The 20677-nt window shown below is 51.5% G+C and overlaps 2 protein-coding genes across 12 annotated transcripts in view; both read left to right on the top strand.

The window, feature by feature from the left end:
• Positions 1-1392: 1392 nt before the first annotated feature.
• Positions 1393-9940, top strand: MOB3C (MOB kinase activator 3C). Of its 5 annotated transcripts, none has more exons than XM_025856627.2 (4): positions 1393-1565; positions 4848-5316; positions 7430-7591; positions 7955-9940. In XM_025856627.2, exons 2-4 carry the CDS (start codon positions 4899-4901, stop codon positions 8023-8025), a joined length of 651 nt encoding a protein of 216 aa, XP_025712412.1. In that variant the 5' UTR covers positions 1393-1565; positions 4848-4898; the 3' UTR covers positions 8026-9940. The 5 variants fall into 5 exon arrangements, with proteins under 5 accessions (XP_025712412.1, XP_025712408.1, XP_073758766.1 ...); XM_025856623.2 differs by having other exon boundaries at positions 1398-1565; positions 7430-7632; XM_073902665.1 differs by having other exon boundaries at positions 1560-1673; positions 7430-7632.
• A 2851-nt stretch (positions 9941-12791) lies between these two features.
• Positions 12792-20677, top strand: part of MKNK1 (MAPK interacting serine/threonine kinase 1) — a 42935-nt gene continuing 35049 nt past the window's right edge. For 6 of the 7 annotated variants that reach the window (XM_073902660.1, XM_073902661.1, XM_073902659.1 and 3 more), the window contains exon 1: positions 12792-12893. The gene's annotated coding sequence lies outside the window, so the exon portion shown is untranslated. Of the gene's footprint in view, positions 12913-20677 lie in introns of all 7 variants that reach the window. The other variant, XM_073902657.1, reaches the window with a different exon arrangement.

A 20677-nucleotide genomic window follows, 5' to 3' on the forward strand; every position in this document is an offset into this window, starting at 1 on the left:
CAAACAAATGAAAGACTAAATTAGAATTCCTTCTGCATACATGAGAGCATGCGATTGTTCGCTTGTAGGGGATTTGGGACAGAGTGAAGACTCAGACATCAAGAAAAAAAGAGAGAGAGAACTTTAGACTTTAGACTTTAGACTGGGGCAAAAATAGGTGCTTAACAAAAGAATGAGGGGCGCCTGGGTGGCTCAGTTGGTTAAGCGACTGCCTTCAGCTCAGGTCATGATCTCAGGGTCCTGGGATCGAGCCCCACATCGGGCTCCCTGCTCCGCGGGAAGCCTGCTTCTCCCTCTGACCCTCCCCCTGCTTGTGTTCCCTCTCTCGCTGTCTCTTTCTCTGTCAATTAAATAAATAAATAAAATCTTAAAAAAAGAAAAAAGAATGAATCTTCAGTTCTATGAGCTGGGATTCTTAAGGATTCAGTCTGTTCTCCTGCCATCAAGCAAACAGAAGATCCAGACACAAGGAGAGCCCAGTGGGGCATCAGTGCAGTAGTAAATGCCTACCCCCCCACCTGCTCACCTGCACCCCTCCAGAGTGACTTCTGTAGCCCATCTCTCGGCCTTGGTCCTCCCATCCTAGAAGGTCTCCAGCCTTCCCTCCCATCCCAGAACAGAGTCAGCCAACTGATCTCTGGGCCGGGGGGCCATAGTGCCTTGAGTACTGGTATGGGGTATCTGTCTGCCCTCAGGGGAGGAACCTAAACTGAAAAGTAGAGAGAGCACATCAGGTCTTAAAGGTTTGGATTTGGCTGGAAGAAAGGAGGTAAAGAAGATATTCCAAACTGGGCAGAGCTGGAACAAAGGTCTTGTGGGGGGAAATGGGGTGACTTTGGGTGAGGAGTGAGGAGAATCTGACCAGCCTGAGCAAAGACCCCAGCCTTGGTCGGTCGGGGAGGTGAAAGTCTGTCACCTGATCATTTCTCAGGGCCAGTTCTTTCAGTGCTGGGTGAGGGACTCAGCTTGTTTCCCAAAGCATTCATTTACCCAGAAAACGGGCATTAAGTGCCTGCTATGTGCCAGGGACTTTGCCAGGAACTTAGGGTACAAGAGTGGAGAGGGCAGCCCCCATCCCTGACTGAGCTCAGGGACAACTGGGACACAGATGATTCTAGGAGGGCAAGGAAACCACCATTACCTAGCAGCCCCTTTGTTTCTGCTCCACACAGAGTCTGGGTCTGTACCCATTTTACAGTCGAGGAAGCTGAGGCTGCCTCGGTGGCAAAGCCCAAGGACTTTGCTGCCAGGGTCAGCTGCTCAGTCAGTCCTTTGCCCAGAGGGAAGCTGGGAGCACGCTTCGGACTTTCCGGAAAGGCGGAGTGCGTCTGTGTACTGGGAGGGGGTCCCCTTTCCCCGCCCCTTCCCCGCCCGGAGGCCGCGGCGCGGCGGGGCCCGGGAGGGCGGGGGCGGAGCTGGCGACGCCGCGGGGGCGGAGGGCGACCGCGGCCCGGCCGGGCGGCGGACAACCCAGAGAACCGGCCTAGCCGGAGGACCGGAGGAGGAGGCGACCCGGCGCGCCGGGGATGTGACCCTGCGGCCAGAGGAGGACCGAGGCGGTCCCCGTGAGTGAGCACCCGCGCCCCCGCCGGCGCACGGCCCAGCCTCGCTGCCACTTTCATTTCTGCGGCTGTCCCGGCGTGGCTCCGTCCGGAGGCGACCTCCGCCGCAAGGCAGGCTGGCCGCAGCGCTCCGTCCAGGGTCCGAGGCTCCGAGCTGCGAAAGTCGGGGTTCGGGGGTGCCGGTGTTGGAGGGGGGCGTGTCTTCGGGAGCGGAAACGTCAGGCCTGCGCCTCTGGGTCCTACGACCGGTCTGTCCCGGCAGCTGGGCGAGTGGGGTTAGGGGGTCCGGGGGCGGCCTAGGGGTGGACACGGGGGACCGAGCGCCGCTGGGCAGAGTCCCGCCTCCACTTTTCTCTTGGATCTCTGCCTTCAGGGCGCCCGCGCGCGCACACACACAGACGCACGCACTTCGCCCAGGCAGAGGCAGCATTCTGGTTTCAAACTGGGGCCAGCCCGCTGCCAAGGTCCTGGGCCAGGCCTGGGGAGTGGCAGGTGTGGCCCTGGCAGGGGGCTACATGTCAGAAGCAGGCAGGGCCACTGTGTGGTCTTCATTTGGGAAGCCCAGATGCCCACCCAGGGAGTGAGCCATCCCTGGGCACTTTAGGAGTAAAAGGACACCCGGAGTTAGGAAACGGGGGCTCAGAGGCAGAAATGGCCAGAGTTCAGGGAGGGGACAGAGGTTCTGTGAGGCAAGGAAACCCAGTAAGGGCATGGGAGTGGAAAGGGAAGAGATAAGGGACAAGTGGCTTGTATAGATTCTCCCCTGCCCTTCCTGAAGCTTACATTTTCCTGGGGAAAGACCCAGGTCTTGAAATACCCAGATTGTGGGAGTCTAGCTCACTGGTCAGGACACTCACGGTGCTGTGGGGGAATGGGGGAGGTCCAGCATGTTGGGGGAACAGGAATTAGGTTGGTCTGACTGGTGGGAACATGCTTCCCCTCTCTCTCCACTTCCCTCTTTTCCCCTTACCTCTGCCAGAACAGTGACCAGCCAGCACAAGAAAATGGCCCTTTACTCATTGTGATGGGCTGAGCCCCACCTTATCCCAGTTCCCAGTTCTGCTGTTGGAGATCCCCTGTCAGTAACTTGCTGTGTGAATGGCGGCTCCTCAGAAAGAGGGCCTCAGTTTCCCCATCTGTGCAAGAAGTGGGTTGGTCAGTTGATTTCTCAGGGCTCTTGAAACTCTAAGCTTTACTTAAAGCCTGAGCATCGACTATGTGCCAGGCCCTGCCCTAGGCGGGGGGCGGGGGGGGGGGGGGGGGGGGGAGTTGGGGGGAAACAACAGTGGCCAAAGAGCAGCCTTCCCCGCACCCAGGAGAAAGACATCTGGGTTCAGTAGAGGGGGCTGTGGGAGGAGATAGCTTTCCACCTGACCGTGTATAGTCACAGAGACTGGTGTGAGAAAACACACAGAGGCAGCAGGGTGGGGATAGATTCAGGGATCACGCAGCAGCGCCAAGGTTGGGGGCAGGTGGCAGACGGAAGTGGGCAGGAAAGATAGGGTGAGGTGATGAATGTTGGTAACTATGAGTAAAGGGGGCTGTGGAAAGGAGGAGAACCAGGAACCCCACCTAATTGCAGTAGGAATGATTTTGGAAGCACCTGCCCCAAGCAGAGTGTGGAATACAGGTGGCATGTGAAGTGTGGAAATCTCCTCCTCTGGGATCAGGAAACCCAGGATCCACACTTCTCTGGGTAGAAGTCGAGGATCAAGGAATGGATGAGATGACTTTCCACATCTTTGAGGGATTTTTTCAAGAGGACAAGATCCTGCTGGGAGACCTGCCCCTACTCCCCAAACACCTGTCATTGACTTGACCATCCCCATCCTGACCTGCCTGTTGTGCGTACAAGGAAGAATCCTTGTTCCAGACTTCTCCACTAGCCTGACTTGTTGTCTGACATGACATCTCCCTCCATCTGTCGCGTTGTTCCTTCCCCCATCCTGCCCCAGCATTATGAGAGACGTGAGAAGGTTAAGTGCTTCTGTGTCAGCTCTGAGGTTAAGGCGAGGCTTTGTTTGTGGCTGTGTTCAGCCTGAGTCTAGGGCTAGAGTCAGGACTCAGATTGACCGGGGTCAGGGCCAGGTCAGAGGTCAGCCGGGAGCCACAGCTCAGTGCTTAGCCTACGCTCAGCCTTAGCCCTCCGTCTGTGGCTAAATTCTGGTCTCAGCAGGTACCTGGGTGCACGTTTCCCAAGGACTCATACACGCCCAGGGGAGGTGAAATGACTACCACGTGAGTCTCAAACACCTGGCCTATACCTGCATGGCCCAGGACATTGTGCGGGTCAGACTCATGCTTGCTCTGGCATCCACCAGCCGTGGTGGAGCTGAAACTAGAATCCAGGACTCCTGCCCCCAAGCCTGGGGCTCTGCTGTCCCAAAGTCTGTTCTGAGTCTGGGATCCCTCCATTTGAGAGGCAAAGCAAATTTGTCTGAATTTTAGAAAGGCCCAGCTGGGTAGATGTGACTGCATTCTCCTACCTCCCGGTGCCAGGCGCATAGTAGGTACTCGCAGAACATGTATGTCAGGTGCAGGGGGAGAGGCCAGTGGCTTGTTCTGCTTTGGGGCAGGAGGAGGCTGGCTCGGCGGGGGAAGGATCTCTAGCCACTCTCAGAGGAAGTGGCCCCCATCCGGACCCGCCACATCCCCCTCTCCTCCAGCGCCTGCAGCCACACTCAGAGGCCACCCAGCTGGCCATATGAGGGCCCTGTCCTCTTCCAGGGTAATAAAAGGAAAGTACATTTTTGGTAGAAAAGTCCCTCCTGCTCCCTGGGAATCCCCGGTGGCCGGATGGACTACGGGATATCCCAGAGGAAGCTGAAGGCGGGGCCTTGCCCCTACCCTGACCCCCAGCACAATGCAGCCAGGCTCTCCCACGCTGCACCGGCTGGCCCACGGGGCGCCCCCGAGGTCATTTCATCCAGGCTCCTGCCTCCTGGCGAGCCTGCAGGAAGCCTCCACCACCTCTCTAATGGTCAATAAGAAGTCAGATGAGCACCTGTTTGGAGCCCAGGCCCAGAGCTCTGTGAGGTGCGGTGAGAGGGGAGAGGAAACAAAATGAGATAGGAGGGCTGAGGCCGCTTGGCCGGGGGAGCGAGGGTAGCCTGGAGACCGGGCAGGGGCCCTGGCCCTAGGGGATGCGGGGGATTTAGACTCCAGGCGAAGGCTGCAGAGGCTGGCCAAAAGCTGAGGGTGTGAGGGAAATGATGTGTTGGGAAGTCAAAGCCTTTTGGTGAGGACCTGACCACCACGCTCCCTCCGTGCCCTTGGTCCTGGCAGGGCATCCACAGGTCCTGCCCCTGGACACCTGGCCCTCCACCCAGCCCGGCCATGGCGCTGTGCCTGAAGCAGGTGTTCGCCAAGGACAAGACGTTCCGGCCTCGGAAGCGCTTCGAGCCAGGCACACAGCGCTTCGAGCTGTATAAGAAGGCGCAAGCATCGCTCAAGTCCGGCCTGGACCTACGCAGCGTGGTGAGGCTGCCCCCGGGGGAGAACATCGACGACTGGATCGCTGTGCACGTGGTGGACTTCTTCAATCGCATCAACCTCATCTACGGCACCATGGCCGAGCGCTGCAGCGAAACCAGCTGCCCGGTCATGGCCGGCGGGCCCCGCTATGAGTACCGCTGGCAGGATGAGCGCCGGTACCGGCGGCCCGCCAAGCTCTCGGCGCCGCGCTACATGGCTTTGCTCATGGACTGGATTGAGGGCCTCATCAATGACGAGGATGTCTTTCCCACTCGTGTTGGTGAGTGCCTCCCGGCAGGCGAGTCACACCCAGCCAGGGAGGGAGGGAGCCGCCAGAGCCCATTCTGTAGATGAGGCGTTTAGTTTGACATAGCAGTTCTGTAAGGGGTTGGGGTTGGGGGGGCGGTGGCGGGACATGATTTTCATCCCCATTTTGTAGAAGAGGAAACTGAGGCTCAGAAAGTTTAAGCATCTGCTCAAGATCAGGCATCTTGAGCTAGGACTGCCTGACTCTCAGCTTGGGACTCTTCTCATCTGAAGCTTAAATGTCCCTCCAGGAGCCACCCTGGCAAGACCACTGTGATTCTTGGAACCTTCTTGAAGAGAATGCCTCTAGGTGCTCCTAGCCCGTCACCCTGCCTGGGCTGACTGACTCGCAGCCGCCTGTTAGTTCTGACTTTTCCCTTCAGGAAAGGGAAGGGGGTGGGGATTGGGAGGGCCAGATTGTATCTGGACCTCAGAGGGGTCTAAGGGCAGAATTCTCCCTTGTCAGGCCCAAGCTCTGGGGCCTTTTCTTTATCTCAGCTGGGCAGCCTGGTGAGGGTGGCGAGAGGAGATGAGTGAAGTCACACTGGCCCTGCTTCCCCACCCAAGGGCAGCAAGAGCGGGTGTTGGCCCAGGAGCCAAGCAAGCATGACAATGTATTCATCACAGCATCACCACCCCCACCTGGCCTCCTGTTCTCCACGTTAAGGCTATGGGAATCAGAGATGGGTGGGGCAGGGTGGGCAAGCCCAGAGGGGAGAAGTCTGAATACTGAGGGAGGCTGGGCACTGAGTCACAATTCAGGGCTCACAGCCCCTCCCCATCTGGGGGCCTGTCATTTCCTGCATTATCATGTCCAGCAGTGGGCATCTGCATTTCACATAGGAGGAACTGAAGCCAACAGAGAGGGACAGTGCACTGAATCGGGGATTCAGAACTGCACCTCGGGTCTCTTGGGGTCCAGGCCCCCGAGTCTAGACGGGCAGGACAAGTCTGAGGAACCTGGGCTCGGCCTGCAAGGGCTCACAAGGAGGCAGGGCTCCACCCCACCTGAGAGCCATGAGGACCCGGATGGAGCAGGGTGGACCAGTATGGGCCCATGTCTGGGCTCTTATTCCCTTCTAGCCTTAACCCCCAGGCCTGGGACACCCCAGTGTCTGTGCCTTAACCCTGGGGATGGCTCTGCCATAGAGGAGAAGAAGGCGTAGTCACCAAGATCTCTGCCCTGAGCGCGGGGGACTGTGCTGAAATTACACCTCTTTTACAGGTGCTGGAGCCTCTCTCGGGCAGGGGGTGTGGGGTTTGTCTCTGAAGGTCGCTGCAGGGCAGTGCCCACAGGTTGGAATCCTGCCTCCAGTCTGTACTAATTGCTAGTATCGCCTTGAGCGAGTGGGGTTGCCATCATGCACCTCGACTTTATCAGGTCTAAAAGGGCTACCGTACCCATATCATAGGGGGCCGAAAGTGCAGAGGACCCAGCACAGGGCCCAGCTCAAAGATGGAAGGTTCTTTGTGTTATTGAATAGTTGAAGTGATGAGAGTTATCTGAACTAGTTCTTGAGGATTTTGTAATTCTCAGGATGCAGGATCTGGGGCCTGCTGTGTGAATGTTATGAAGAGGAAGGAGATGGGGTGGGGCTGGTGAAGGAGGTTGGGGTCAGATCATGAAAGGCTTTGAGCAGGCACCATGCTGCGAAGTTAGAACTTAATCCCGAAGACCCGTGTTTTTAAAAATGGACCAGAGATGTTGATAAACTCACCTTGGAATTATATCCAAGATATCACGGGGCAGTACCTGCACACACGCACATATTTCTGCAGGGAATCTGGGCATAACTTCCATCCTAGTCGAAGAAGGTTGGTCAGTGGCCCCAGCATGGTTGCAGAGTCCGGCTCTGGGTGATGGGGAAATGTGGGAGATGATTCGTAGTTCAGCAGGGGAGAGGCACAGTGAGATCTGTGCTTTGTTTAAAGGGGAAGTGGGGAAAAAGCGGGCCCTGGTCTCTCCGTCCCCTGCAAGGAAGTGGCCTTCCTGGGTGAAGGCTGCCTGTGGCGGAGAGGGCAGGGTTGGGCAGCAGTTCATCCCCAGACTGCTGATCCCCCCACTTCTGCTCATCACCGCCCGCTAGGAGTTCCCTTCCCCAAGAACTTCCAGCAGGTCTGCACCAAGATCCTGACTCGCCTCTTCCGGGTCTTCGTCCATGTCTACATCCACCACTTCGATAGCATCCTCAGCATGGGGGCTGAAGCACATGTCAACACCTGCTACAAACACTTCTACTACTTCATCCGTGAGTTCAGCCTGGTGGACCAGCGGGAGCTGGAGCCGCTGGTGAGGCTAGGCCCCTGCTGCCCTTCCCTCCCAGGGCTAGCCTCAGAGTTTTCAGATCCAAAGGCTACCTACTTTCAGAAAATCGAATCCCCACGTGGATAAATTAGGGGAAGGCAATTCATTGAACAGTGGATTCTGTACTTTAATACAGAATTCATTCTAGTTTCAGTTTATAGACTCAGATCTACAGCCTGGAGTTGGGGTGGTGGGTGCGGGAAGGGGCCAGATTCAGGCAGAAGAACAGCCAGGCCCCGTGGTTTGGGAAGGGACTGCCTGGTAGGTTGAGCTCTGACTGACCCCTACCTACCTTCTGTCTCTGCAGAGGGAGATGACAGAGCGGATCTGTCACTGAGCCCAAGCCTGGAGTTGTTGCCTGTCAGATGGACCATCTGAACACAGAGTGGCTGGGGAGAAGACCCTCAGGAATCTGGTGGCAGAGGAACCTAAAGTCCCTGGGACCCCTCCACACACACAAAGCCCCTGGACTTGTAGTTCTCAAGAGTCTGCCCACGTGCCCCTTGACTGCTTATCAATGGAGAAGGGGAGAGCTTAAAAGTGGGCAAATAGAAAGAAAGAAGGAGGTACATCTTCACATGAAGTCTAGGGTGGGATAGACTAGGTTTCTGCTCCAGTCCTTGACCCTTCCATGATGGTTCCCGTGCCCGTGTGGGGAATGTAGATGTGGCTGAGTGATAGCGAGAAAGGTACAAGAGTGTAAGCAAGCTGTGTGTGGAACAGCACAGATGACTGTGTGAGTGTGTGTGAGTGTGTGATTTACACTGTGGGGTGTGTCTGTAAGAGCTAGCTGCCTTAGACCCTCCTTGGCACATAGAAGGTCCTCCATAAATGCTAGGTAAATGAATGAACGGAAGGAGGGAAGGAAGGAGGGATTGGGACCACCAGACCATGACCCCTGGGGGAGTGATGACAGGTCAGTGGTCTAACCATGTGTGTAAGTGCACAAAATATGACTGTAGATGTAGTTCTTTATTTGAACCTTCAGGCTACCAGCTTCCATAAGCATGCGTTCTGGGGAGCCGTAGGGACTTAAGAAGGGACTCTTGCCCTGAGTACCTAAACCCTTGGCCCACCACAGACACAGGTTCTGATCTGCTCAGTCAGAGATGCCCAGGAACTGTCATTTCACTCATCCCTCTGCTTCTAGGAAAGCCTGATTATAGATAGCCTCCTGAGGGCTGGGAGCTATCCCTCATGTCCACAAAGGTCCTCTGGTCCTTTAATTGGGAATCATACACTCCAATCTAGCTCCCAGAATCTATAGACTTGGCTCTCAGGATCTGAAGCCCAGTGTAAGATAATCCTCCAACCCAAGGGGGTTAGTGGAACTTGAATTCGGAAACCCCGGAGACTTGTCTCCCATCCCTGGCCAGTGAAGACATATTGCTAGTGAATGGACTCTTCCAGGCTTGGAAAGCCCCCATCCTGCAAGGATCTGCCTCCTGCCCAGCCATCCACGAGACATTCCAGCTGGTTGGATAGCTGTCCACAGAGAACCTGGGATGTTCATTCAACACTCCATTACTCGGTACCGCCATGCCTAGCCCTGTGCCCAGACCCACCTCTGGGGAAACTGAGGCAGGGACGGGGCCCTCCCTCCCAGAGCCTCTACACTGGGAGGCCAGGATGGAGAGCCAGAAAGGGCCTGAGGATCATCCAGTCTCCCAGAATCATCTATGTACGTAGGAGGAAGCTGAAGCCAGGAAGAAAGGAGAGAGAAACTGTCCAAGGCCTCACAGAGAGGCTTTTGTGGAGCGAGACTAGCAACCAGGGGTCCTGACTCCCACCCCAGGGCCTGTGGATTGCTACATAGGGAGATGAGTTGCTTGTGGAAAGAGGGTTTGACAGCCCCTCTCTAGAGCACAATTGTTCCTGCTTTAAGCAAGGATTTCTAGTGAATGCCAGAGTACCCACTGCCCCACAGGTCCGCTGGGGCTGTATGCTGAGCCAAGCCTCCAAAATTATGCCCCTCTCCGTGGCCCAGCAGCTGCCTGATCTCTGAGAAAGCAGATGGGGCTCCTGGGGCCCCCATCTGGACCCCAGACCACTGCCTCTGGAGAAGTTCCCGAGGGAAACACTTACCCAGCAGCTTTGCCAGAGGCTTTGGGGTGGGGTGAGGTCCGGGGGGATCAGAGATTCCCTCAGGGAGGACTGTGGATTGGAAGATGGGTTCTAGGCTGTGGCCAGTGCTGGCTGTGGAGGGGGTGGGGAGACGGGAAATCTATTTTTGTGAAACAGAGAGAAGAGTTTATTATTGTTATTTTTGGTAAAATAAAGGAGGCAAACTAAAGCGGCACTGGTGGGAAACTGTGGTCTGGGTGCCACATGGCTCCTGGGCAGGCTGTGGGGGGAGCTGGGCCAGAATGGAGAAGGGAGGGCTTTTTGCCCTGAGATCCCAGGCCATGTGGAGGGCTGGCTGGTGTGGTCATGTCCGGCCTAGCTCTCCAGGGTGGAGACACCAAGGTTTTCCCAGGGCTCTAGGAATTCTGGACCCAGAATTTCTGGCCTAGTCCAGGAGTAGGGAGGGCTGGCCCTTGCCTTCGGGAAATTCAGTCTCTTGGGAGTGTTTCCTTGTTTCAGCTCAGGTTCCCTGGCATGGCTATTCTCATCCCACTTCCTTAGTCTGTGTGGTTTGTTGGAGCAAATGGGTTAAGGGACAGAGCAGAACTATAGCCCTAACCCTAATGACAGCAAAGGAAGCCTTTCTCAAGAAAAGGCTGTTTGTCAGGTGCTGGCTAAAGCTCAAAATGGGGGTGGCAAGGCATGGGGCTGACTTCTGAGCTTATTCCTTCAGGATACATCTGAGCCCCTTAGCGCAGGTCTTGCTATCATTCCACTGTCCCTTACCCACCAGCTGCCCAGACAAGAGTCAGCAAAGGGCCACCTAGAGCTCTTTCCTCTCCCTGAGAAGGAGACAGGCTGGCTTTGTGCAGTGGCTCTCCTGGGAGGTACAGTCCTGAGGTCTAGTCCCAGCCCAGCCCCTAAGGTACAATGATGGGCCTTTTTCCCCTCTAGACCTCGATTTCCCAGTCCGTTTCATGACCCCCAGTGTGGGAGCGAGGGACTGACTTACCTCTGAGCTCCTTCATTACTCACAGTCTGTGGATCATTCACAATCATAACAGTAATAGCTAATACTTGACTGAGTGTCAGGCACAGTTCTAAATGCTTGACATGTAATAGCCTACCAAATCAGGTTTGTCTTTGGCTAGCTGCCTGGCTCCCTTCCTAGTGCCCAGTATTCCTGCTTTCACTGCTTTAATATCTGGAAGGCCTTCCACTCTGCCGTTCCTTCTTCAGGCTCACCAGAGGAGGCCCAGCCCAGCATCCTAAAAGGTGGCCCTGCTTGCATACCTCCTATGACAGGTCACCCACTACCTCCTCAATGACTGGACAGCTCAGACTCAAAGTTCAGGCTCTGCGCTCATAGTTGTTTTGGAATACACCACGGCAGAGAAGGTAAATTTATCTCAAAACTGTGTGGCCTTAACATGAGAATGTCTAATTACATCAGGAAGACATCACAAAACTGCTTTGAGAAATTCAGAGAGGAAAAAAAAATTCAGAGAGGGATTCTCAGAGAAGACTGAGCAGAGGTAAAGAAAAAGGAGGATGTAGAAGAGAGAGCTAGGGCTTCAGCAAGCCAGAGGAAAGCAAGCAGCATTTCCCCCACCCCGTAGGGCAAAACTTGGCAGGAGAGGGTCCTGTGAGAGGCAATGTGTTGGGGGTAGAGGGACAGTTTGGTTGGGCAACCACTGCAGAAGGCTTTGTTTTCCTGTTTGTTCAAGATCCATAAAAATATTTAGAGCAGAGAATGAGGTGGAAGCAAGGCACTCTCCCCATTTTGGGGCAGAGCATCTACCTTTGAATACCCCACCACCCTTGGCCCTGGTGAACATTGTAGCTTCTTTGAGGTTTCCTGCTGCCATTCCCACTCTCCCAGCCCCAGAAGCTGTATGTAGTGCATGGTGAAGGGAGCCACAGTATAGCTGGAGGTCCAGCTGATTTGGGGGAGCCCTCCTGGAGCCCTTCCTTCTCTGAATCCTCCAGAGCCTTCATCTAGTATTAACTGAACCATGTACGTAGAGACATAACAGTTTTGAGAACCTGGATTGAAACATAGGCCTGAGAGACTCAGGACCAGCTGGCTATTTAGATATTCAGGGAACAGAGAGAGGAACAGGCCAGCATGGCCACTGAAGACATGAAGTTTGAGTGGGCCTAGAATGTGATGGGTGGGAGAGGTCAGGATATACAGGGGCTTTCGGGTTGGACTGAGGGATTCTCTAAGTGACTCAATACAGAAGCTTGGGAGAAGGCCCCCTTTCCAGCCTTCACCCAGACTGAGAAATGTAGCAAATCCCTGAATGTTCTCTCAGGTTCCAGACCTCCCATCATACAGATGAGAAGACTGAGCCCAGAAGGGGAAAAGAACAAACATTCATCAGGATGGTGGGATGGAAGTCTAAGAGGCTCTTAACTAGCAGTGCTCATCAGACCCACACAACAATCCTGAGACAGACAGGGAAGGGATATTTTACTTCCATTTCACCAAGGAGGAAACACACTCAAAGTCAGGACCTGAAACCCAAGTCAGCACTCTCATTCCCTCATTACACTTGCAGGCTTCGGCCGCCAGGAAGGAGGCGGCCAAGCAGCGGCAGGGGGCTGGTTGAAATATTAATTTAAACGCAGCTGATTTTCTCCGAGAAATGAACTTTTAAGTGTTTAATTTTGAACTACTGGGGGTAACGCTTTGCTCAAGGAAAACTCTTTGAGTAAAATGATAGGTACACAAACGTCTGAAGAAATTTTACGGAATTAGCCCTCGTTTTAGAAAAGACTGGCAGCATTTCCCCATATGCAAAAGGCACTTTAAAAATTCCATCCTGGCACACGGAAGCTCTCGGAAGCACTCGGTAAATGGTAATTACACCTGCCGCTGCTTGGCCGCCTCCCTCCTGGCCCTTCCCCGACTTCCCGACCTTCACTCGGAATGGAGCGAAGCTAAGCTCCACCCCCGCCCCAGCAATCTCCCCGCCCCAGCAATCTTCCCGCCCCTCTCTAGCGCGTCTTCCCAATTTACTTAACTCGCCCCCACTCTTGCTCGGGGCGTAGCCATCAGGGCGCATGCGCAACTCCGCCCCTCTCCGGTCGGGCCCGCCCCTCGGGTCTAGTACTGCCTCTTCCGCGTTCTCGGAGCGACCTGTCGGTGGGTGCGCGCGACCGGTCCCGCAGCTGAGGTAAAGGCGACGCAGCGAGGTATCCCTCCGAGCAAAATGGGGCGGGGGGGGGGGGTCTGTGAACGAGTCGGTGTGCCCGGGACAGGGCAGTCATGGCCTTCAGAGTGGCCCGAGGTCACGATCCGATGGTGTTGCGGAGTGACCGTCGAAGGGAACGCTTCTTTAGGGCTCTCCTCAGGGACCCCGTCTGTGACCTGGCTGGGTTCCGTCTGTGGCGAGCTCAGGACGCGGCGTGATGCCCCCGGCCGGGGCTCAGCCGGTACCTGGGGTCAGGATTAGGTTGTGACAGGTGTCCGAGGTCGGAGCTCAGTCAGTGGCCAGTGTGAAACTCAATCCCTACCACGCTGTATGGCTGGGCTCAAGGCTCACAAAGTACAACATCACGAAGAGATTTTCACATGAGGAGTTTATCATCTGTGTGCACTATCTTATTTTAAAGTTAACTGCTTTCATCCAAAAGCTCTTGACATGTGTGGGTTCGCTGTACAGTGAGGAGAGATGATGCTAGGCGTATTCTCTTATTAGGCTACCTGTCAGATGGTCAGTGGCAGATCAGAGCCCTGCGCAGGTGACACGAATGAAATGTTGGACCTGCTTGACTTTGGGTTAGGTAGTCCTGGGTTTAGCTCTCACCTCTGCCACTTCCTAGCTGTGTGCCCTTGAGTCATTTCCCCTCTCAGAGCTTCGATTTGTCTTGTATAAAAAGGGCATAATAAGGTCATTGTGAACGTTGACTAGGATTACATGGGTCATCTAGTATGGCACCCATCACAAAATGGGTGTTGAAGACATGGCAGGTGTGATTTCTAGGAACTAGGTCATTTTGGATGGGAGTACTTTAGAGAGGGCCCTGGGGAAGAGTTGAGGTGCCCTAAGTCTTGAAGCCTCCTTGGACTTTATAGTTGGAACTTACCTTGCAGAATGGGAAGGGAACTAGTGCTTTTTTTTTTTTTTTAAGATTTTATTTATTTATTTGCTAGCGAGAGAGAGCATAGGCGCAAGAGAGTGAGCGAAGAGTACAAGCAGGGGGAGCTGCAGGCAGAGGGAGAAACAGGCTTCCTGCAGAGTAAGGAGCCCCATGCGGGACTCGATCCCAGGACCCACCCGGGATCATGACCCCAGCCAGAGGCAGCCGCTCAACCGACTGAGCCACCCAGGCATCCCGGGAACTAGTGCTTATTGACCATGGCTCATGTGCCAAGCACTGCACTGGGCCGTTGATGTATATTGTCGCACTGGATCCTCAGCCATCGGCCTCAGCACCAGCCATCAGCCTGGTGCTTTCAGTCTCACTGCCCTTTGCTTCAGCCCTTTGAAAAGGGCGAGGCTGGAAGTGATGTAGAGGAGACCCAGGATTGGGTTTTCATATGGAGCTGAACCAGCTGGAGACTTTGACGTCCCCTTTCCCAGTTTCTCCCACCTCAGCTCTTCCCTTTCTGTGATCCCAGAGTCGCTTGGGTTCTTGACTTTGGGAAACCTGTTACTCTTGTGTTGTAGCAGATTTTGATGGTTAGAGGGCTGGCAAGAGAGCACCTCTTAAACTTAGATTGCATGAAGCTGAACGTTGGCAGGGAGAAGCTCTGTGAACAGGACCTGTTGGATTCCAGCACACGCTTAGGAAGTGTATGTGGTCTCCTATTACGTGGTCTCATAGTAATCTAGTAATTTGGTTCCTTTTGCATCCTTTTCAGGGGTGCCCATGTGATCTTCCTCAGACAATGTTCTCATCATGTTATGTCTCTGCTCAGAAACCTTGGCAGGCTTCCTTGCCTACTATATAGAGTCTGGACTCCTCGGCCGCATAGACAAGTTCCCCCATAATCTGTTCCCAGACATCTCTCCTGCCTTGTTTCCCTTTGTTCTTCCAAACCTGCCCTGTGCCTCAGTCAAAATAAACCAGTTTTTGTTCCTTAAACAATCCCTCCGTGTTCCTTTGCTTGCACTCTCTTCCTGACATTCCCTCTTCCTTCCCATCTTTCGAGGTCAATGTCTCATGTGACCTCAGTGAAGCTTCTCTCATCCCCTTGCTGGATTAGTTGCCCTCCGTCGCATCTTCTGTAGCGGGGGCTGAACTTCGAATATAGCTTTGATGACTGTCTACCCTGGGGTAGGTCAGGTCACCCCATGTGTACTCTGAGTACACTGGCTAAGGGACCATGTCTGTTTCATCCCCCCTCTTCCTGGCACATAGTAGGCCTTTGCAGTGTTTGTGGTTGAATGAGTCATTAACATTTTTTATTTACTCGCTTTGGTCTTTGTTTTTTTTATGAGCTTCCAGTGTAGTTGGGAAGATAGAGAAGCACATAAATAACTGAAATCAGACTGACTATGGTAAGGAATGTAAACAAAGTGGGAGTTTGGGAAAAGGAGAAATCAATCCCAGCATGACCAAAGGGAGTCTAGAAAAGGATTCCTGAAGATGGAAATTTTGCTGGGCTTTGAAGAAGTTCATTCCTATGAGAAGCTGCAGTCTTGAGCAGTAGTCTAGAGGTAGAAAGGAGCAGGTGTGTGTGTGTGTGTGTGTGTGTGTGTGTGTGTGTGTGTGTGTGTGTGTAGGAGAGGAAATAAGCTGAAATGGTAGGTTTTGGAAGAAGTTCATTCCTATGAGAAGCTTCAGTCTGAGCAGTGGTGTAGAGGTGGAAAGGAGCAGGTGTGTGTGTGTGTGTTTGTGTGTATGTGTGTTTGTGTGTGTAGGAGAGGAATGGACTTGGTAAGGAGAGGAAATAAGCTGAAATGGTAGGTTGTGGCCAAAATGTAGAGGGGGGGTTGGGAGGAAAACATTAACATTTATTGAGGGTCTGCTCTGCATTGTGGCTTACAGTATGTTAGATGCTTCACACACTATGATTTATTTAATCCTTACTATCCCACAATATGAGGATATTTTTCCCCAATTTAAAGATGAAGAAGCCAGACCTCAGCAAGATTAAAGTGACTTGCCCAAGGTCAGGTAGTGAGTAAGTGGCAGAGCTTGGTCCAAACTTAGGGGTGTTGGATTTCAAAGACCTATGTTCTTTCCATTATGCTGCAAGACTCCTAATACCATGACTAGGACTCTGTTTACTCTGGCTTCACAATGGAGGCCAGTCTGGAGCAAAGAAGGTCCCAGAAGGAGGACATCAACGAGGAAGCTGTTGGAATAGTCCAGTTCAGGCTTAAACTGTGAACCATCAGCCTAATCGGAAGCTGCCTGGCCCAGGTGTGCTTGATTGGTTTAATGTGTGAGCATTTTTGGCAGCTCCTGTAGCACCATCAACCAAGTGCATAGCCATCTTTTGCTAGTAGAATTTCAGAATCAGTTTACAGAGGCTGCTGGCATCCTTGTGTTTCAGGCATAAGTTCTTTTTTTTTTTTTAAGAATTTTTATTTATTTATTTGAGAGAGAGAATGAGATAGAGAGAGAGCATGAGAGGGGAGAGGGTCAGAGGGAGAAGCAGACTCCCTGCTGAGCAGGGAGCCCGATGCAGGACTCGATCCTGGGACTCCAGGATCATGACCCAAGCCGAAGGCAGTCACTTAACCAACTGAGCCACCCAGGCGCCCTCAGGCATAAATTCTAATCGAGATTAGCAGTTCATTACAGAAGGGTCTGGGGAAGGAACTCATTTGGCAGATACCATTCCTTCATTTTCTCACCCTCAAATTCAACAAGAATCTGTAATTGAGGAAAGAGGTCCACACTCGGAGTTACTAGACTGGTTCATTCAAGTCCTGGTTCTGCTCATGATCATCTGTGAGTCCTTGATCTCATTTTCTTTCTCTGTAATATTAGGTCTATGTGGGTTCACTTCTGAGATCTCTTCTCTTGCTAATGTCATGTGTTGCTTTGCTCTTCCTGGCTTGGGGTAGTGTAAGGAAGTGGCCGGGAATATGCACCTTGGATTCTGAGAGATTAGGCTTTAAATTCCAGCCTCTCATCCTTCTTCTGGATTGACAGTAGCTAGGTTATATATAGGTTATATATAGACTCCAGAGTTGGACTGGCTAGGTTTGAGTCCTGGCTCTACCACTTGCTAGCTGTGTGATTGGGGCAAGTTATTTAACCTTCCTGGGTCTCAGTTTCTTTATCTGTACGTTGGGGGTACAAATATTACCTACCACATAGCATTGTTATGAGAATTGTCAAACACTTAGCACAGGGCCCAGCACATAGTAGGTGCTCAATAAAAGTTAGCTTTAATAGTAGTCATATTAACAATTATTATTAGTGTCCCATTAGCTGCTGTTTTTATAGAAGGTATATTTATTTGGGCAGTGTTCCCTACTGTCTTACTCTATTGCTGTCTTCTCTTGCCTTCCATTGCTTTATCAGGAAACTTTGAAATAATACATTGTTGTATCACAGAGCTGCAAAGTGTAACATGGCAGAAAGTGCCTGCAGGAAGAGGGTCAGTTAAGAGTCAGTGGCTCATTAGAAAATCTTACCTGATTTGTGTTTTCACCCACCTCTCTCCACAGTAAACAGGAACAGAGCAGCATACTTAATTCCCTTTTGCACAGCCTTCAACAAAAGTGCTAAGTAAGACCCCTCCAATGCACTTGCCAAAAAGTACAATAACGGTATCTCTGGAAAAATGATGCCTAATTTGGTTCTTCTTTCTCTCCAGCTTAAACCCCTCTGACCTTAACTTAAGCCATTTCTTCTCGTTCCATTTTCCATGAATATGGAAAATTTCCTTCTGATTATAAAGGCAGGATGAGATCAAGATTTTCTCATGAGAACCTTTTGTGTACTTAAAGCCAGAATCGAGTTAGGCCTCCTCTTCTCTTCTCCAGGCTAAGCAGCCTTGGTTTCTTTTACCTCACTCTTAAAACCTATTTTCTGTTGCTTCGATCACATTGGTCATGCTTCTTTTCTTTCTTTTTGGTTTTTCTATTTCTTGGCAGTGACCCAGACTGCTTAGTCTGCTAATAAGAATCCAGCTAAAACAGTTTAAGGGAAGAATAACTTCAGGTGTTTTCATTCATTCATTAACATTTATTGAGTGTTTGCCCCGTGCCAGGCCCTGTGCTAGGTGTAAGGTACCCAGAGAGGAATCAGACATAGTCTTCACCCTGTCCCCAGCTCATAGGCTAAGGGGAGATGTGCAATCACATGTTATAGATGCTGTGATTGGACTATGCACAAGTGTGGAGAGCTGGAAATTGTCGAGGGCAATTAGGTAGAAACAGATCATCCATTCAGCCTGGACTGTAGGTCAGGATTTCTGTAGAGGAATGGTAGGACATAATGCAGGAGGGGTAATCTGGGGCAAGGTTGTGGAGGCCCTGAGTGATAACAGAGGGGCTTGCTTATTCCAGGGGAGTGAACACCCATTAGAAGTGTTGGAGCAAGGAAGTGACAGGCTTTTTTGGACCAAGGACAGAGATACCACAAGCCTTAGTCTTATCTGCCCTTCACGGATATTTTCATATTATTTGAAAATAATATGATGGATCCCTGGTTTGTATACAGGCTTTTTTGCTCTAAAACTTCTATAGATAAACTAGTTCTTGAACTCTGGAAAAATTTCATTCCATATACAGGCAGGAAGTTCAGAAGAAATGAGAGGAAACTGGGTGCCCAGCCTATATAAGGCCCAGTGGCAGGCCCCTGTGTGTAGGTGTGGTCTGGCCACATTCATCCTTTCCCAGCCGTATCCCAGGAAGAGGTCTAGGAAGAAGAGGGCTCCAGTGCTCATTGGGGTATTTAGTAAGCAATGCTGAGAAGATTCAGGCAGTGTGAGAGTCAGAAGTTCTTTCTAAGGAGGAAAAGAGACCCAGAGGAATTTGAAATGGTACCAGAAGGAATCAGGGCCAACCAGGCACTTAGAATCCTGGGTCACGAATCTGAAAACCTCCAAATTCTATCTCTCTGCCTTTGTACTTTGCTGTCAGTTTATTCCTTCTGATGCCCAGTTGTGGTTTATAGAGTGCGTTCCAGGGCCACAGCTGATCTGGGGAAGCCATATCTCAAGCTAGAGTCATAATTGCTATTTATTGAGTGCCTACTCTATGTGCCATTGTGCCATGAACTTGAAATACATTAGCTCATTTAATTCTCACAATAACCCTGCAGCATAGGTGTTCTTGCCCCCATTTTACAGATGATGACGGTGAAGCAGAGAAGTTAAGTATTATGTCCAAGACAACCTCATTAGTGGATGGGAAGGCCACAATCTGATTCTAGGCCCTCATGGCTCAAAATCCCATGCACTTTCTACCTCCCCAGCCCTTGAGTAGTTCCAGACAACAGAATAACACAAAATCCATAAATAAATTCTGAAGGTTATTTTTACTACAGGCCTGCTAGAGGTGGAAGTGAACAGAGGTGCGTTCGTGTGTGTATGTTCATGGAGTTGGTGAGGAGGGGAAATAATCTGGGTTGGCCTACAGGCTGTATCTGGCTTATCACCTGTTTTGTATGAACTGCAAGCTAAGAATACTTCTTACATTTCTAAATGGTTGGGGGAAAAATTCAAGAGAAGATTAATATTTGTGATGGGAAAATTATCTAAAATCCAAATTCCAGAGGCGCCTGGGTGGCTCAGTTGGTTAAGCATCCAAGTCTTCCTTTCAGCTCAGGACATGATCTCAGGGTCCTGAGATTGAGCCTCTCATTTAGCTGTATGCTCAGCAGGGAGTCTGCTTGAGATCCTCTCCCTCTCCCTCTGCCCCTCCCCCTCTCATGTACTTGCTCTCTTTTCTCTCTCTCTCTCTAATTAATTAAAGGGGCGCCTGGGTGGCTCAGTATGTTAAGCATCCGACTCTTGATTTCAGCTCAGGTCATGATCTCAGTGTTGTGAGATCAAGCCCTGTGATTGCAGCGTGGAGTCTGCTTGTCCCTCTCCCTCTGTTCCTCACCCCACTCGTGCTGTCTCTTTCTGTCCCTAAAGCAAATAAATAAAATCTTTAAAAATAAATAAATAAAATCCATATAGAAACACAGCCACAATCATTCATTTACATATTTTCTATGGCTGCTTTCACTCTACAAAGGCAAAATTAAGTAGTCACAATAGAGATCAGGCAACATAGAAAGCCTAAAATATTTACTATCAGGCTCTTTGTAGAAAAAAAAAATTTGGCCAACTCCTACTATAGGCAACAAGAAGGAACCTGTGGCAAGACTAAAGGCAAAGAGTTAAAGTTCAAAGGTGTTCAAGGTTGTCCCTGGAAATGTGGCCATAAGGAGAGGGAGTATAACCTGAGCTTCTTTGGGCCCTGGAAATAGTTTCATTGGGCCACAGAGATTTGTTGGCGAATAAAAAGCACGATAGGAAAAATAATTGTGTATGCTAACATTCTCTATTGGACAATAAAGAAATACTTTATGGATGAAGTAATGTAGTCAGATATCTACTAGAGCCCTTTTTGAGCCAGATACTCTGTTGGATACTAGAAATACAAACATGAAAAAGTTCTGTCCCTGCCTTTGAGGAGCTTACAGCCTAGTGGACAAGCCATGTATGTGTGTGAATATCCAGCTCTGTGTATTATCATAGCATGCCGTGGATGTGATGAAATGCTGGGTGAAGAAGAAAAAAGTCAAGGACTGCTGTAATTTGTGGGATCACTTTCAGTAATTCGTGAGGGGCCGTGAAGGATGAATAGGTGTTCTTTTCAAGAAGCAGCATACCAGGCTGAGGGAAAGCCTGACCGTATAATAAGCATTTGGAACGACGAGGTTGGAGGAGAAAGAGCCAATGGAAATGATTCAAACGACCTGTGGCTGGGCCCCTGGCAGGGTGATATTATCTTATAGAGAAGAAGGGAAAGGAGGAAGGATGGGGGTTGGGACAAGT

This window comes from Callorhinus ursinus, unplaced genomic scaffold (assembly GCF_003265705.2).
Source record: "Callorhinus ursinus isolate GAN/ISIS: 27379988/994484 unplaced genomic scaffold, GSC_fseal_2.0 scaffold18, whole genome shotgun sequence".
Lineage (NCBI taxonomy): Eukaryota > Metazoa > Chordata > Mammalia > Carnivora > Otariidae > Callorhinus > Callorhinus ursinus.